The sequence below is a fragment of the Gobio gobio genome, assembly GCF_949357685.1.
Source record: "Gobio gobio genome assembly, chromosome: 17".
In the NCBI taxonomy this organism is placed as follows: Eukaryota; Metazoa; Chordata; class Actinopteri; order Cypriniformes; family Gobionidae; genus Gobio; species Gobio gobio.
In genome coordinates this window covers 23,060,663-23,079,667 of record NC_137110.1, presented here as the reverse complement: position 1 = coordinate 23,079,667, position 19,005 = coordinate 23,060,663, and the positions used below count along the sequence as shown (strand labels likewise).

Sequence of the window (19,005 nt, the reverse complement as noted above, 5' to 3'; positions counted from 1 at the left end):
AGTGGACTGATGGAGTGTGATTATTTGCTTAATTGTACCTGAATCTCAAGCTCAGAGATCTGCTGCTGAAGCTCAGCCATGGCAGCAATATTGTCAGCTTCTCTCAATCTCACTGCCATTACCTCTTCTTTATTCTGTTTGAGAGAGAGAGAAAAAAAAAAACTGTTAAATGAAACTGTGAACATGTATTCAGCTTTTATTGAATGGCTTCTTTTGTATGTTTAACTGAAAGCAGAAACACACTCTGCATCTTCTCTGCTGATCTCTTAAAACTGAAGCACTGACAGGAACTACTAAACCCTATTTAAAGCTAAGTCATGAATGAGGAAATGCAACCAAATCATATAAACATGTGGTAATGATACATATTTTGCTTTTTCGTATCATAAAAGTATTTTATTTTTGGGAGGTTACTAACTGCATAAAAGGTGTAATGGTAACTAGAATAAATAAACAAATAAATAATTCTGAGAAATCATACTATTTGGATAAAGACTTCATTTTTGCACCAGGCTGTGGACTTGACAGACTACTCAGTTGGTGTCATGTAAATGATAATCACCTTGCACTCTATTTCAGCCCGTTTCCGTTTCATCTCCTGCAGCTCTGCATGCAACGTCTTGTTCTGGTTGGTCAAAACCTGCAGTCGCTCCTGTAGATTTCGTGCCTCTAGTTCTCCTCGCCGCATCTGATTACCATGTCTTTGATTCTGCAAGCGAGTAAAAAAAAAAACACTTAAAAAAAAAGACAGCAGTGCCAGTACTGATAACAGATACAGCCTATTATGTCAGAGTAAAAACTTTGTCTCCCTCTACTGGCCAAACATTTGTGTATGCTCCCTAGTCTCAGCCTTAGACATCTCACACAGTGGACCACATTCCACTAGCTGAAGTGATGCATATGGTACACAAAACTGGAAATGCTTTCAAAAGGCAAAAGTCTGAATCTGATTGCCTGACTTCTACAGGTTTTCTGGGAGCCAAGTGTGCAGTGATCTTTAACGGTCCACCAGGAAACAAAGCTTTGAACCTTTAAAGTGTTTAAAGTTCTGATACTGTAGCAATGAACACTTCAGAGAAGCAACTAAACGCTGGATTTAAAACTTCTAGACAGAGCATTTTGTTTGTGACACTTAGTTTAATTTAAAGAGATGTGATTGCATACAGGAAACAGTATTGTGGGATACAGGAAAAGTATTATTTTCCAATCTAGGCTAACCCTTTGGATTCCTATGTGTTCCGATTTTATAATTTGTGTGTTCTCTCACATCTATAAAAGGAAGATCAGGTCAAGTAAAGTACTGTACTGATAAGGGAATATTTGCGGCATTTGCAGGTAAATAATGAGTTCATCAATAGTCTGTTATAGCATGTCACATGTCACTCAGATGGCCTCTTCCTGACTAGGTGGCCGGTCCTTGGACAATTGCAGTGGCTATAGAGCCCAGACCACACATAATTAGGCAAAGTTCTGGCTATGCGAGACTATGGGCCCTATCATACACCTGGTGCCAGGTGCCACGCAAGTGTTATTTGCTAGTTTCAGCCCAACGCAGTTACCATTTTCACATCCAGCACCACGTTGTTTAAATAGCAAATGCATTTGCGCCCATGGGCATGCTGGTCTGAAAAAGAGGTGTATTCAGGCGCATTATTGGCGTGTTGCTATTTTGAGGCAACTGGAATAGACTGCGCTATTGACCAACTGAAACCTGGTCTAAAGTCAATGCCGCAATATTTGTTTTGTTATTTAACATATTTATAGGCGGGTCCACAACACGCGCACACTCTGCTTATTACACACAGTGATGCGCAGCAGCACACAAACATTTTTAAATATGAAAAATTAAAGGATCCCTCTCTGGAGAAGCGTTCAGTCTTTCTGCTCGCAAATTCTGCCATGTAAATAGTGAATGCGCGCGTGCAAATGGCTTTTAAAGGGAATGGGAGGTGAGACTCTGATTGGTTTGCACATTGCGCCCAAAACACACCCATTACTCATTAAAGGCCCGGGTATACTTCGGCCGTCCGCGTTCGTGCACCGCCCGCATGACGTAATTTTCGTCATTCGGAGGGCTCGCGGCCGGCCGCACACCCCGTCCGCGCGCAGCCCAAATTTTGAGACCGCGCGGACGGTCCGCGTGCAACAGCGCATGCGCCAGCAGTACAGAAGAGTCCACTAGGTGGCAATACGCACAGTATTGAGCACAGTGTTCAGCCGTCGAAGAAGAGTGTGCAAAGACCGGTTTAAAAACAACACACTTGAAAAAAAAGAGAGAATTTTTGATTCTTCAGTGTTTCTTCCAAACTATGTTGCAATGGTGGATGCACTACAGTTCTTCTCCGATCATGCCCAGCGAATGTCCCGTTGATGACAGGACTCAGTGCTGCCCTCCGATGTCTGGTAGAGCATAGACACTTTTTTACTGCGCATGTGTTGAACGCGATCCTCCGCGCGCATCCGTTGTGTAGTATACTTTAAAAGACGCGCGGACAGGGCTGCGCGCGTGACGCGTCCGGGCGCGGTAAGTGAAGTATACCCGGGCCTTAAGAGACTAGGTACAACCCTTTTAGACCATGCGCGGGGCGTGCCTACCATTTTTTCCGTCGTTATACAAGCAAAAGTGGATTCGGACACGGTCTAAAACGCATGGCGCAAGTGCACTTAGGGCATGCACTTAGATTGTTAAAATAGGGCCCTATATGTTCTTTGACTTATAAGATTAGGGCTGCAACAACTAGTTGCATAATAATCGATAATGAAAATCATCGACAACAGGGATGCCCTACATAAGATCCCACCCTTCATTCAGAGCGTCTCCAAAGCCACACCTCCTTCAAAACACATGAACGCGTACAGCAGGGAGCAAACAAAAGCGTCACAAGAGTGCTGTTAAACTACCTTGTGTAATACAACCTCTTTGACTGACGTCTGTCTAACTCTGCATAGCATGAAACGCGCTGATGACGTGTGATGTCTGCATGAGCAGGGTGCACAGAGGTATGGAAATACATACGCTGACAAGCAGGTAGGACATCGTATCATTACATTTGGTCCGAATGCAATGATTGGACGAACATTTTATGGTCCTAATGTAGCATTCACACCGACTGCGAATGACGCAAATAATTTGTGCGAAGTTGGACGCTTGAACATTTTGAGTTTACTCGCTTCATTCGCGCGTGACATTCAATTCACAACAGATGCGAATTCGCGTCATGGGAAGGGCTTCTGCCAGGCGGTTTGTCTCGTTGAGAAATGGCTGACATGGGCTGTGTTTACACATGGGCTGTGTCTTTTTGTTAAAATTCTACTGTTAATGTGTGACAAAACGTTTTTCAGGCGATAATGTAGTTGTTTAAAGCTCAAATCTGTGGTTTATTTATAAAAAGAGTGCCTATTTGAACATTTTATCTGGCGTTTTCAGAGTTGTGAGCTCCAGTGGATCAGCGGCGCTCCGTGCTCATTAACCCCGGCGAGAGCAGCCTTTCCTTGGCTAGTCCTTCAGACATTTGCCGCTAGCTCTGATGTCTCTGTGGTGTCTCGAGCTATAATTCGTCTTGTGTATATGTAACGGGGGATCTTTGGTCTCATGGATCTATAATTTGTTCCTTGGCAAATCGTCGAGGGCAAAGTGAAGTTTCATAACTTTTTTTATTTTTAGGCTAATTAACTTTACGTTACCGTTGTAGCCTACTAGCACTGACTTTGAATGTTTGACTGAATTGTTTGTTTTATTTCATGTATAGCTTATTATACCTTTTTCTTATACTTTTGTATTATTGATCATACATAAACTTGCATTTAACAATAAGAGACTGGGTTGTGTTTCATGTCATTTAACGCTCATTCGCGCGAATCGCACCACAGAATGTCTATTCTCGTCTTTGCATTGACTTCACATGTAAATCACTCTCGCGAATCGCGTCATTCGCGTCCGGTGTGAACGCACCGTTAGCCTTCCAAAGACGATATATACATTTAGATCACTTAACTTAGTCAATGCTATCAAGATGTGAAGAGACTTTCAACTAGCATAACAAAATATGTTTCTGGAACAAATCACCGACCCTGCCTTTAAGTCCTGAACAAATGATTCTTTGATAAATATGATTAAAAATGTGAAAATAAGATTAGAAATTGGCCTTCTCATAAATGTGTGTGAGTGTGTCTGAGGGACATGCGTGTCAAGACCTGAGTCTCCAGTTCCAGCATCCTCTGTCTTGTCTCTCTGAGCTCAGCCTGTGCCTCTGCCTCTCTGAGCCTCACGCTCATCAGCTCATCCTGAAGCTCGCTCATCGCATTCTTCCGCGGACTGTCTTTCCAACGGCCCGCTGTGCGCGCCAGATGCCTCTGCACACAACGGCAAAAATATCTTGAAACATTTGTGAGTTAATTGGAGGCATGAAAAGGAGAGCATATGGTGTAACTGCAACACAGTAGAGATTGTGGGTATTACACACACTCTAATATTGTGACTGAAACGGCTACCTATGTGAGTGCGTGTATTCACCTGCCAGTGCTCCTCCAGGTCTCTAACCTGCTGTCTAAGCTCTTTAAGCCCTGTTAGAGCCTCTGCCTCCCTCAGCTTTACACCAATTAACTCCTCCTGAAGACGTACCACATTATTCTCATCTGGCAGGGATGCATTTCTCTGTAACAGAAACAAATATACACAAGAGATAAGACAAAGTAAGCTCATACACCAGAATGAACAGAAAGCCCTTTTCTGGAATGAATTCAATATGTAAAAATGCAAGCAGAGAAGGCAGCTCTGACCCTCAAGCTTGATGGTCTCAAACAAATAACCGCTGAAATCACAATTAAGGTGTTGGTTTAAAGTCTGCACACAGTAATTTTCAGAAAAACAGCAGTCTGGCTAATGCAAAACAAATCTAGATTGCACCAAACTCTCTTAATAAAATCATTAAAGTGGTCTATGCCAGAAACATCCGATGCAAGGTGCACTGTGTAAATCCGATTTAAAAGGTGCACTGTGTAAATTTTAGCGGCATCTAGCAGTGAGGTTGCAAATTGCAACCGCACACCGCTCACCCCTCCCTTTCTAAGCACATAGAGAAGCTACAGTGGCCGACACAGGACAAAGATGTTGTTGTCTGAGACAGCAGAAGGTAGCTAGCGCTCTGTAGAGAAGTTTGTCCGTTTAGGGCTACTGTAGAAACAAGGTGGCGCAAAATGGTGACTTCAATGTAAGGGGACCTGTGGTGTGTGTAGATATAAATGGCTCATTGTAAGGTAGTAAAAACATAATGGTTCATTATGATAAGGTTTTTATACACCACTGAATACATAGTTATGTATATTATAATGTATTTCTGTCAATAGATCCTCAAATATTACACACTGCACCTTCAAGTTTAGACCGCTGTTCAAAATGTAAAAAAAAAAAAAAATTACAACTTAAAACAACGTTTCCATTTTTATAATTTAAATTGATTTAAATAGCGATATATATTGGTGTTTTAATATTGTATTTGTAGCTCAAGAAACATTTGTTATTATTATAAATACTGGTAAGAGTTGTGCTGTGTTTTTGTGGGTAACCATTGTATTTCAGGATTCTTTGATAGAAAGTTTAACAGCAATTATTTGCAACAAAATGTCTGTAAAAATGTACGTGTTTGCTGTCGCTTTTTCTCAATTAATGCATCCTTGCTATAAAAATATGAATAAATTTTTTTTGAAAAAATCCTCCTGACTTCCAACGTTTTTAAACGTTTGTTATGCTTCCTCTTATATACGTTTAATTGCACAGCAACTCCAACCACATTATTGTCACTGTCCATCTAAAAATAGATTTTTTTCTAATAATATCATGTGTGAATGTATTGCTATAATTTTAATTAAAGATGCATCAATGCAAAATGTCTCTGCTGATCTAAAAATCTCAGCCAACTAATGCTGTGAACTATACAGGGAACCCTCTCATTTGGTACATTGCTATAATATTAGAGGATAAAATTAACACCAGATACCAAACTATTATATTCAACTGCTATTTATTTTCAGATACTGTATAATAATTACACTCAAATAAAACACTTTGCTACACCAAACATTATTACAAATAATGTTTAGTGTAGCAAAAGTCGCGGACATTGCTATTTTTTACTGCTAATGTGTTATTGTTATGTTAACTTCGACAGCCCTAAATTCAACACAAGAGACATTTTCTTCTCACACAGTATGATTTGCAGTCTGACGTGTTTTTCCGCCACCTTTTGGTTGACAGGATATAATTGGCCCTGATCATCAGCTGTTTTAGATATGGATTATAGGCGAATACATCACTAATTTGAATGGCTATATATTAAATAGTATAAAGACTATGGGGTGGCATATTACTTTGTGAGCAGGTCATGTAGCAAAGTAGTCAGTAACATCATTCTTTGGCTCCTTGAAATGCTGGTTCTGAGAGAGATTTGAAGATCTCTTGACCAAACATGACCGAGTACTAGCACCATTATGGCGGAAAATCACAACTGCCTACAGGTGAGTATGTGTGCTTGAAAATGGTAATAAAGTTCTACCACCTGCTCCATGTCGAGGATCTTGTCCTGCATCTCTTTCAGTGCGCACTGAGACTCAGCCTCCTTAAGTCGGGCCTGAACCAGTTCTCTCTCCAACTGCAGGATGAACTCCTCAGAGTAGCGTGGGTTCACCTTCTAAATTAAACAAAAACAGTTTGATCAAATATTCAGTCAATCAAAATCCAACCTGTCAGGTATTAATGTCAGTTATAACCGAATACTCATAGGCATAACATCTGAACAGCACTTGTGTTTTGATTTTACCAACAATATAAACGTTAACCAGTGTTGGGGAAAGTTACTTTGAAAAGTAATGCATTACAATATTGCGTTACTCCCTTAAAAAGTAACTAATTGAGTTACTTAGTTACTTTTTAAGAAAAGTAATGCGTTACGTTACTTTTGCGTTACTTTTGCGTTACTTTTTCTCACCTGGGCTGGGCTTGCTTTTTAGTTTTGTTTTTTAATAGCAAAAAAAGTCCTTTTTTGTGCTAATGTAAAGACCTCTTCATACCAAAATTGAAATAATAGGCCTCAGGCTGAGGTATAAATGTGCTGCCATTCTGGATAATGGAAGAATAGGACGCAGGAGAAAAACGTTTTACCAATAAAAACAAAAAATCTAGTAATTTTTGCTCATGGCTTAACTGAATCATCAAAGGTCAGCAGCACAACATTGGTCAATAAAGGTAGATTAAATGCATAAAAATATTTGTTCTATTTAACATTTATATATTTGAGGTTTGAGTACTCTGATTTTGCATTTGACTGATTTTATTCATTTTGAGGAGTACAGAATCTTTATTGTGTGAGTTAGTCTAGAACTACAATAACCATCATGTTTACACACAACGCCTTTCCACTTATTTTTCACAACATGGGGGCAGGAGAGCTGTCAGTCAAATAAATGTGAAAAAGTAACTTGCGTTACTTTTTTGAAAAAGTAACTCAGATATTTTGTTGTAAATTTGAAAAGTAATGCGTTACTTTACTAGTTACTTGAAAAGGTAATATTATTACATAACTCAAGTTACTTGTAATGCGTTACCCCCAACATTGACGTTAACACATTAATTTCATCTTCAGATAAAAAAAAACAAAAGCATTATCGCCCCTCATGCTCATGGTTTTACCACCAGCCACATTAAAACATAATGAGATTGCAACGCAATATTATGTAAAACAACACTTTCCCCACAGCACATGACACATTATCCACTTTTTCTCTGTGTTGAGCATGTGCGCATTAATAACTGATGAGACATATTCTGCCCTTATGTTGAGAATGTAGATTTTATCATCTAACAGGCAGTGGCTTCACTCATACTTGACAAACTCGTACATATACATAAGCCCCATTTGGCAGAGTTGTGCATGCAAATGACCCCAGCTCTTCTGTTCTGATCTGCAGTCATGCATGTAAAGAGCATCATTACAAGTTCTGCCTTTTGCTGCTCTGTGGTCGCTGAGATTTTGTTGCTAGGCAACGGCGAAAGAATCAAGTACGGCTGCCACTGCAAACTGTTGACATGAGGGAGCAAAACATTTCTCAGTGTAGTCATACGGTTTCTGTGTTCGAAGAGCAGGCCTCTCATCCAGAAGGAGGCGCTGTCTCTTAACAGTCCTTACCGCAAACGGTTGCTGGAGCTGTCGGATGGTGTTTTGCGCTTGCTCCAGCTGTGCGCTGGTCTCCTCATTGTGTTGTTTGACCGTGGCCAGCTCCCGCTTGACCAGGTAGTTCTCCTCCGCCTCTTGGGCTCGTGTCACCTGACCCTGACGTGACCAATTATGGATGAGGGATGAGCGGAGAATCGGAATGGGTGGAAACGGATGTATGGATGGAGAAAAATAATGCTTGATCTCAAGCTCTGTCATGCTGTTAGCAGTTTTAGACTTTCAATTTAGCACTTAAAATTTATTTGACTATCAGGGGGGGGGGGGATTATTGTAGTATTCCACCAATAATCAGGACTGCAGCCCAGAGATAATAAGCACAGTGATACCTCTTCCCTGAAGTCAGAAATTGCAGAATTTGCCTTATTTCACTTTTGATTGTGAGTAGGTGTGAGATATTTAAGCAAATCAAGGAAATGAAGCAAAGCTAAAGATAGAACTGCTGAGTTCTTCAAGGGGAAAGACAGATAAAAGGGTGGAGAGGAGAGTGAAAATTGTACCTGAATCAATCTATCTGCCAAAGAAGCACTTTCCTAAAAACAGAGAAAATCCATAAAGGAAACAGCAAAGAGAAGAGAGAGACCAAAGGATATTACAACACAGAACAAAACAATAAGACTGATTTGACAGAAAACGGTGTTCTTTTTCATACCCCTACATTAAAACATTTGCAAAGACACTGTTCTAGATAAACATTTGCATAAATATGCAGCTTTGAAACCATCATAGTGAGGTGGGGTAGAAAAGGAACATGGTTTGAGCATGGTGTTCGTGCTGTGGCTATGGAATAAAGCAAGATTGTGCTCCATAAAAGGGTGAAAGTGTAAAAGGAAGTCAAGCAGAGGAAAGTCCGAGCGTCAGAAGAATAAGTGTTATATCTAGGTGTACTATATTTGTGAACGCGGCCTTGAGTTACGAATGGGGAATTTCTGTTTCAGTTAGTACATCCTTCCATGCTGCGAGGTGATGAAAGCCAAGTGGAGGTGTTATTTTATTTTTTTAATAGACTGGAACCTTAGGCTTCCTTTTTCATGCATGACACAAACATGCCTTTGCAAGCAGAGAATATTCTGACATGCGCCACTGCAGGTTTGGGTTTTCATCCATGCTCAAAAAAGTAAAAAAAAAAAAAAAAAACAGGTTGTCTGTCAGACAATGCATGTAGTGTGCATGCATGTCATACCCATGTGCGGACGCACAAGATTTTTCTTTCTGTTAGCACTGTACTTACCAGCTTCATAAATCACAACAGGTTTTCCAATGACATGCACACAAGCAGTTAGTTATGATACACCCAATGGGGTGTGTGCACGAGCATTTGTTATGGTTGACACCAATGAGTTGTGATAACTGACAGCAAGGAGATAAACCATTTTAAGATAAGCAAATATGGGATGACAATGGTGTATGGATGTGTTTGATTGATTAATGATTTGCTTTGCCTCTTATTTATTACTCACTTTCTCCAGAGTGTCTATTCGCTGCTTCAGGAGTCTGTTCTCTGTGCGTAGTCTCTGTAATAGTCAACATTAACAATGTTTGACTGCAATACATCAATAAAATATGCAATGTACTAGACATGCTATGAGCTACTTGGCAATATTATTGTTTAGTTTGGGTTTATTGTTTGGGTCAATTAAACACATTTAACAGTATTTCAATTATTTTATCATTTAAATAATTATAGAAAATGGACTCGTTTCACATTTCCAAGGTTCTCAAAAGTGGAAGTTGTCATAGTTATGTAAATGTCTGCAGTGGTGAATGGGAGATTACAGCAAAATATGATGATTTTTTGCGTTCCCATCTGCCCCAATAGTAAAAGAAAAAAATCCACATATAATTTCCATGACTTTCCAAAAGAGGAAAAATATAGAGATATTGATTTCAGTCATATTGTCAATAATACTATTGCTCCCTGCTGTATTTTTTATAATTTACAAGGTAATTTAAAACAACCTATAGTGTTATAATAAATGTATTTTTTTAATATTAAAATCCGCTAGACTCTTAATGTTAATAATTGTGGGATGGCTGCCTCACCTTGATCTCTACCTGTTCTTCCATCTCCTTGGTTTTGATTGTAGTGTACTCCTTTTCTAATCTGTGAATGAAGACATAAAAAAACAGGTCAGAAATGTTGTATCTAAAAATATAAAAAAAAAAAAAAGAAATTAACTTATCATCTAAACTCACTTTTTCATTTTCTTTGCATTGTACTTGACTTGATAAGCAGCCTGGATAACTTTGTCTGGTCCACTATCCAGCTGGTGAGGGATGACCTTTTGAAAGTGCTGCAACAGTAACAGTATAGTATAGTAATCATGGTGTGGTAGCTTCTACAGAAAGTATCTGCTAGCATAGCCACTATAATTAAGACAAATACGAGTTTATCCTTGAAAGGAAAATATTTATAAATACCCCACCTGCAACATTCCCTCCATGTCCAACTGCATGAGCTCAGCCTGATTCATCTGCAGGATGGCCATCCCCACACGAAATACAACCTCTAAACCCTGTAAGGACACCTACTGGTGAAAACTCAAGATCTAAAAAAATGTGCAGTAGCATTGTGAAGCCAACAGAGGGCGATATCAGACTACTAAAATACACCAGTGTGCTGTGTTCTCAATTAGCTTAGCATGTAAAACATATGACCTGACCACATCAAAATGAAAGGCATATGAGACTCTCTCTCTCTCTCTCTCTCTCTCTGTGTGTGTGTGTGTCTGTGTGTGTGTGTGTGTGTGTGTGTGTGTGTGTGTGTGTGAGAGAGAGTCTTACCTCACACATGAATATATCAAAGATCCTGGTGGCTACAGGAAGAGGGAACGAGGTAAGGAAGATGGTGAGAAACCAAGATGAAGCATACATGGAGGTATGGAAACTCTGGGCCTGGAAGTGCACATGGAGTTCTGGGAGCTGCTCCTGCAAGGAGAAACCAAAAGATTGAAAAAAAAAATAATAATAATAATCAGAGAGAGAAAGCAAGAACTATGTGGAATTTTTAAAACACATTAATTTAATTTAGTGGGGAATTGGAGTGTTAAGCTAAGCTTGAAAGTCAGATTTTGGCAGACAGTCACTGACCTGAATCATATATTCAAACTGGTACATGCAGAGGCCCAGTTCAGCCATACTGGGTTTAAAAAGCTCTCTCAGCCTGTAATCCTGCATCAGCTTTACAAACACACAAAAAGCCTCTTCTTCTGGCATCTGCGAGAAGACAATTATACATCACATAATTAAAGACTGGAAAAACACCACCAACAGATATACATTTATTTGAAGAAATAATAACAACAATTATTATTATGTAATAATAACTATTATCATCATCATTTATCATTTATTATCATATTATATATATTATTAATTTCATCATTGTTATTATTAGTGCAAAACCCAAGATTATATCCACCGATCCGGCATAACATTGTGACCATTGACAGGTGAAGTGAATAACACTGATTATCTCTTCATCGCGGCACCTGTTAGTGGGTGGGAAATATTAAGCAGCAAGTGAACATTTTGTCCTCAAAGTTGATGGGTTAGAAGCAGAAAAATGGGCAATCGTAAGGATTTGAGCGGGTTTGACGAGGGCCAAATTGTGATGGCTAGACGACTTGTGGTGTGTTTCCGGTCTGCAGTGGTCAGTATCTATCAAAAGCGGTCCAAGGAAGGAGAAGTGGTGAACCGGCGACAGGGTCATGGGCGGCCACGGCTCATTGATACATGTGGGGAGCGAAGGCTGGCCCATGTGGTCCGATCAAACAGACTACTGTAGCTCAAATTGCTAAAGAAGTTAATGCTGGTTCTGATAGAAAGATGTCAGAATACACAGTGCACCACAGTTTGTTGCATATGGGGCTGCATAGCCGCAGACCAGTCAGGGTGCCCATGCTGACTCCTGTCCACTGCCGAAAGCAGCAACAGGGGGCACGTGAACATCAGAACTGGACCACGGAGCAATGGAAGAAGGTGGGCTGGTCTGATGGATCACGTTTTCTTCTACATCACATGGATGGCCGGGTGCGTGTGCGTCACTTACCTGGGGAACACATGGCACCAGGATGCACTATGGGAAGAAGGCAAGCCGGCAGAGGCAGTGTGATGCTTTGGGCAATGTTCTGCTGGGAAACCTTAGGTCCTACCATCCCTGTGGATGTTTCTTTGACATGTACCACCTACCTAATCATTGTTGCAGACCATGTACACCCTTCATGGAAACGGTATTCCCTGGTGGCTGTGGCCTTTTTCAGCAGGATAATGCGCCCTACCACGAAGCAAAAATGTTTCAGGAATGGTTTGAGGAGCACAACGAGTTTGAGGTGTTGACTTTTCTCAAAAAAAACCCCCAGATCTCAGTCCAACCGAGCATCTGAGGGATGTGCTGAACAAACAAGTCTGATCCATGGAGGCACCACCTCGCAACTTACAGGACTTAAAGGATCTGCTGCTAACATCTAGGTGCCAGATACCACAGCACACCTTCAGGGGTCTAGTGGAGTCCATACCTCAATGGGTCAGGGCTGTTTTGGCAGCAAAAGGGGGGCGAACACAATATTAGGAAGGTGGCCATAATGTTATGCCTGATCGGTGTAGATGTGTATGTGTATATATATAATTAACCATCACAGAACAGTTGGATTGTATTATTCATATTACATTAAAACATTTTCACATTGCTCATCCAGCATTATCTTAAATATTATACTGTAGTGTAGTGTTTCATAATACAGCTTGTTAAAAATTGAATGTGATTTATATGTGGAATATTTTTACCTGCATTAGAAGAAGGCCGACAATAAAAGCGCTTCCCTGACAGTAACCCACCTCTCTATCAACCAGGGAATAAGCCTGTAAACACAAAAGTGAGATTTGGTGATCGTTTATAAAATCATTGCTGAGTCAAGTGCAGAATCAGCTCTGTTCTACATCCAGACAAGCCTGAGAGTTACTCATCCACTCTAAAAACTACTAATCTGTAGGTGTTTTTTTGGGTGAGCTGGCTTTAAATGACATTAAACTTCTATTATTTCTATACTTCTATCTATTTTATACCCCATAAGAAATGGGACACCACTAGTACACCAATACACATCATCATACGTCATCATTAGTCATTATTAGTGTCCTGTAACATTTAACCAGTACGAACAGCAATGAAGTGCACATATCTAACAGAAATTATCTGATTTTGTGTAATTGTGCTGATGAATTGGTCAACATCCCGGCTATCACCCTCTCAATTTAAACTCTCTTTCAATCCCTAAAGGAAATCATTGCTCCAGTTGCCCAGAAAGGAGAAAACCTACCTTCATAACATTAAAGAGCACCTCCTGACCCAAACTGTCCTTCTCCTTAAAGAACTCGTGCTCGGGGTAGGTACGGGCAATGTCCCTGCGGATGAGTTTTTCACAGGGCGAGGTCATTTTCAGCAGCTCAGAGTACTGCTCCTTTATGGGTAGATTCTGGGCATCGCACAACAGCTGCCACACTATTGCTCGAAAGTGATGCGGAATGCCTTTCCTAACCAGTTCCTATGAAAAAGAAACAACAACAAACCATTATTAAAGGTGCAGTGTGTGAATTTTAGCTGCATCTAGCAATGAACTTTTGCATTTTGACTTCATTTTGTGAGCACGTCAGTTAAGCTTAAAAGAAAATGAAGTCAAAATGCCTGCGCGCTGTTTTCTGTGTGCACAATGTATTCGGCATTCACGTGCGGTCTGCGCAGCTCTGTGTGTGTACAGAAAACAGCGTGCAACTACAGTCCTCCTGCGCTTGATGCCTGACTTGACTTAAAGGGGTACTTCACTGCTGGAAAGATGTGTATTTAAATTGGGTCATTTATGTAGTGGAAATTAGGGGTGTCGAAATGAATCCTTTCTTCGATGCATCGCGATGCAGACGAGGACGATTGGGTATCGGTTCAGTAATAGACCATAACCGATTATAATGTACTGATTCTTTTTTGATGTCATTTGTCGCGTATGAGACGCGAGTGCAAGTAATTAAAATGCTCCAACTATAAAAGCAGACATCTGGGCACATTTCGGAACAACCTGGTAAGCACGACCTGGAGAACACACGCGCTGTGTGTAAATCAAAGCTATCGGATTTAACAAAACTATTTCATTTACACTTGGGCACATAAATGCATCTCCGCAAAACGGATATAAATCCAATCTTTATTTCCCGCACTATATGCAGATTTATTGGAGTTCACGTCACTGAAAACAACAGATATGACCTGTATTTTATGAATCATCAGATAATTTCAAAATCAAAAGACTGCAATAGGAGAGCGCGCGGCAACAGCACTGGCAAGATCATTCAGTTTCTTTACTTTTAAAGAATATGATTGTGTGTTGAGCACCTGCGACTTGCTTTCGGTTTTATTTGCGGTAGCTTGTGCGCTGGCTTGAGGAAGAGATACGCAGCTGCTCGTCTGCGGTGATGCGTGCTTCAGTAGCGCTGTCATATCTGGCTATAACATGTCATAGCCCAGAACGCTCTCACACGTACATTTGTTTTAGCATTGTTGCGAGGAGTAAAATTTACATATGTGGTTTCAACACCCAGATGCATTTAGACTTTAGTTTTGACTATAATGACGCCCAGACCACCTCCTGAAGTGGCTTTTAGTATTTTGTGTATTTGTTCTAAATGCCCCTGTTGTCTTCCGTGCCCAGACTTGAGTTTTGTTTGATACATTCAAGAAGCAAGTTTTCTTTGAGCAGGTAAAATGAAAGGTTCATTTCATATAACTGACTGACAAAATTGTATACATGAGGATGCAGTGCATGGTCGATGCATCGTGATATTGAATTGAACCGAATCGATGGCATGATAATCGTAATCGAACCGTGAGACCAGTGTAGGTTCACACACTTAGTAGAAACGAGAAATTATTTTAGAAGTTAGTGCCTTCTAGACTAAGGAAAGCCAGAAAATGTATTTTTGGCTCATATGGATGAAAGACAACTCCCAGAATACACTTGCTTCGCTGTCCTACGAGGCCACTCCCAAGCCACACCTACCGGTTACATCTCTTGCCATCCACGGCACCACCCCACCGTCATTTTGATTTTTATAGTAATAAAATAATTAAGTTCAGTTAGAGAACAGACACTGCAACTAAAAACTGAACGTGTCTGCTCAATACAGCACGAGCCGAATGAGTGTCGCAGCACAAAAGAAGCAGGAGTCAGATTTCATTCATTAGAGAGTGAGGAGCTGACAGACCAGAAGATGGCGGAAGATTTGGTTTCAAAGCAAAATGCGCCTATTTAAGTGAGTTTGTCATTGTACCGTTTTGTTGTTGTGTTTTCATGGACCCACAATTCAAGCAACCCGCCCCCAAATCGATCATTCGAATATACTACCGGTACCGGGTTTCTACTGATACAAAGCTTAATGCTAAATCGCTGAAGTAACCCTTTAAAAACACAAGCAAATATTAAACTTTCAATCTATGACGGTTAAACATTGCAATTAATCTGCGAATCACATGCGTTCTGAACTGCGGTGCAGCTGCCCATAAGGATCACGGATCAACTACGATCCCTATACTTGACATCTCATGTGACTATCGCAGATGCGCACGTTGCAATATCGATGCTAAAACGAAATAGCGTGCAGCCCTAGGTGAGGATGTGAATTGCATCCCCCAAACGCTCATCCCTCCCTTTCTGAGTACATAGAGAAGCTACGGGGGCCGACACAGGACAAAAATGATGTTGTTGGAGAGAGCTGAGAGTGACTAGCGCTCTGTAGAGAAGTTTGTCTGTTTAGGGCTACTTTAGAGACATGACGGCGCAAAATGGCGATTTAATTGTAAGGGGACCTGCGGTGTATGTAGATAGAAATGGCTCATTCTAAGGTAATACAAACATAAATATTAAACATTAACACTGAAAGTCAGGACATGACATAGGCTTACTTAAGAGAGAGTACTCATGTTGCCACATCTTCAGGGTTATAGAAGATATTAGTTTATTTGAAGGATTACACCTTAAAATGACTGAAGGTTTCAAGATTGTCAGCATTCAGATGTTCTCCCAAGGGTTTAGTTTGTAACTCAGACAGGATAAGACAATTTTATGCTGCTAAATATAACCGTGTCAGAGATTTCTACAGCAAAGCTCGATGTTTTTGTAAGCGAATTATATTTGACCTGATTAAGCAGTTTCCTGTGCTCATCTGCACAGCAGAAGATTGGCTTAGACGGCTGATTTCTACAGCTGGTCATTCCTGTGAGGGTCTGAGATGCGAGTCCACCTACATACACTGTCAGCACTGAGATTCTTCAAAAGCACTCTAGAGATTGTGTCTTTGTTAAAACACCAGGCTTTACAAAAGCCTTCTGTTGCTGCTTTGCTAGAAGAGCCCTAGATCCTCCCCTTTGGCTTGTAAGTGGGAAGTGGGAAAGTGACAATATTGTGCAGGCAACTGCAAAATTTTGCACAAGTGGTTCTCTCATCCCATTGTTTCCTTGGAAATGTTATTGTGAGATTTAGATGTGTAGCGAGATGTGTAACAAACTGCAGAAATATTAATTTCGAAGGAAATGGAAAATATTGCAGATGGCCTAAGCTTCCGTGTAGTTTTAGAGGAAAGGGCTACTTGATAAAATAATTATATTTTGAAAGTTTTAAAATAGTCTCATGATATATTTTTTATCATTTCGATTTTATTTCCGGAGGCCTGCTCATAAATGTTATTTTTGGTGTCAAAACAGTCATATGGAGCTAAATGTGCTACATACCCAGGATCAAACAACATGGTGTTACTATGAAGCTTACAAACCACTACACATCACACACCATTGGGGTTTTTAATAAACTCATTTGTATAATACATTTTGAATATTACAATTGCTCAGGAAATGCTACTTTGTGGCTGAGGTTGTCAACAGTAAATACAATCCTTTCTTTCTCTGAGCCAACCTTACTGTTACTTCTGTTCATTGCCTCATTCAGCAATGACAATGCACATTTCCTTATTCATGAACACAGTAGCATTACGGATAAATCACTCACATATTTAAATTGGGCCATATGTTTTATGACCCTCTTTGTCATGCGTTTCACTATCTTGCAACAGCAATACATTTGTATAGCTGTTTACGTGTGCCCTATATTTGATTTTTCAGCAGCTTTTCTCTATATCTCATGTACAGTTGTGATTAAATAAAAGAATTATAGCTGGAAATCCATATGTTCAGTTCATAAAATGGCAAAAATCTGATTCACACACTGTAGCTTGATGTATAATCTATCAGTTTACCTTTAGTTGTTTTTCTTTCTTCTTCCGCACATCTTCCCACTCGTTGACGATGCGTCCCCACAGGATCCATGAATCCTCCTCCAAATGCGACAAATTGGAGGAGGCTGAAGAACTAGATACCAGTGATGAGCCACTGTTCCTTCGAGAGCCGTTCACAGACCGTAAAGACTTACTGTCCGTCTCCAACAACCTGGAAAGACAACCATAGCAGATAACAGTTAATACAAAAGCTGAAAAAAAAGAAAAACTGATCAATTAAAAAAAAAACTGATATATGAACTCAAAGTAAACCTACATTAGATGAAAGCATAACTGGGCAGTATGATTTTACCATGGTGAAGGTTTGCTTAAGTAGGCTGTTGAAATGCAAATATATTTTATTTATAATATTATTTTGACAGTTTCTTCTGTTACTTTTACAGTTTCTTTTAATTATTCTGTTTTTAACTGAAGTGCTATACAATATGAGGCAGTGGTTTTTGCACTGGTGTCAGAAATATCATTCAATTGTTAATGATAATATTATCTTTTGGATAAAGTTCCAAATAATAAGAGAAACTAAGAAATATCTCGTTTATTTACATAATACACATTCATAATTGTTTTAAAAGAAATCTATAGTGTGATATATATTACCATTACCTAAAATCGTAATCTGTGACATAAGACTTTAATTAATACAACCTAGAGTTTCAAAGGGTCGGAACATTTTCGGTACATTTCTGGAAACTTTCCATTTCCAAGGTAAGCTGGGGAACTTAGAAAATATTCAAATTTTGAAAATTAACAGGAATTTATGGGAATTGATTGGAAGTTTGGGGTAGTTTATACAAACTGTATCATATATAAACATAAATATAAACATTTCGTTTGGTATGCATGCCAACTAATAAAACATTTTAAAATTACATTTTTGACTTTGATTTATTTGCGAGTAGAACTTTAATCGATTCTTTCATTGAACAACAAAAAAGCTTGAAGGTTGAATAAAATAAGCATATTTACTATAATCCCCCCGGTTGTTTTAACCAAGATTATGCAGCTAAATTTTGTTAAAATTTGTTTTAAATTTCCAGTTTATTCCCATATATTCCTTTTAATTCCCATGGAAAGCTTCCAACTTTGAAAACTTAGCAACCCTAATACCACCCACCATAAAGTGAATATTGATACAGTGGAAAAAGTTTTGCCTTAACATGCCAAAAGTATTGCCTTAAAGGAAGTCTTGGTGTACAGACGGAGCAGCGATAAGAGAAGCAATCCCATTAAGTAACAATAAAAAAGTCACATCTTGGTTTATGTCAACTTTCCACCCAGTATCACGGAAGTGTTAATAATCAGTGAACTGAATGACTAATTGGTTTTGGGGGCAGGAATGAGGGCATAATGCCAGCGAAAAGAAAAAGACATTTCCAGCCATTCTATGGAGAAACATTTGTGATGTCACTTAGGGAACCGACATGTTGACATTAATAATGTATTATGG

The 19,005-nt window shown here is 39.6% G+C and overlaps 1 protein-coding gene across 7 annotated transcripts in view; it reads right to left on the bottom strand.

The window, feature by feature from the left end:
- evi5b (ecotropic viral integration site 5b) overlaps positions 1-19,005 on the bottom strand; it is a 76,900-nt gene that overhangs the window by 16,836 nt on the left and 41,059 nt on the right. For 3 of the 7 annotated variants that reach the window (XM_079841457.1, XM_079841458.1, XM_079841460.1), the window contains 16 exons: positions 17,520-17,709; positions 13,544-13,768; positions 13,011-13,085; positions 11,316-11,441; positions 11,010-11,153; positions 10,652-10,741; positions 10,422-10,519; positions 10,269-10,329; positions 9,686-9,739; positions 8,726-8,758; positions 8,181-8,324; positions 6,555-6,686; positions 4,514-4,654; positions 4,195-4,353; positions 563-709; positions 39-134 (listed from right to left, as the gene is read on the bottom strand). In XM_079841457.1, the coding sequence (XP_079697583.1) occupies positions 39-134; positions 563-709; positions 4,195-4,353; positions 4,514-4,654; positions 6,555-6,686; positions 8,181-8,324; positions 8,726-8,758; positions 9,686-9,739; positions 10,269-10,329; positions 10,422-10,519; positions 10,652-10,741; positions 11,010-11,153; positions 11,316-11,441; positions 13,011-13,085; positions 13,544-13,768; positions 17,520-17,709 (1,915 nt within the window). The remainder of the gene's footprint in view (positions 1-38; positions 135-562; positions 710-4,194; positions 4,354-4,513; positions 4,655-6,554; positions 6,687-8,180; positions 8,325-8,725; positions 8,759-9,685; positions 9,740-10,268; positions 10,330-10,421; positions 10,520-10,651; positions 10,742-11,009; positions 11,154-11,315; positions 11,442-13,010; positions 13,086-13,543; positions 13,769-17,519; positions 17,710-19,005) is intronic. The other 4 variants (XM_079841459.1, XM_079841462.1, XM_079841463.1 and 1 more) reach the window with 2 other exon arrangements.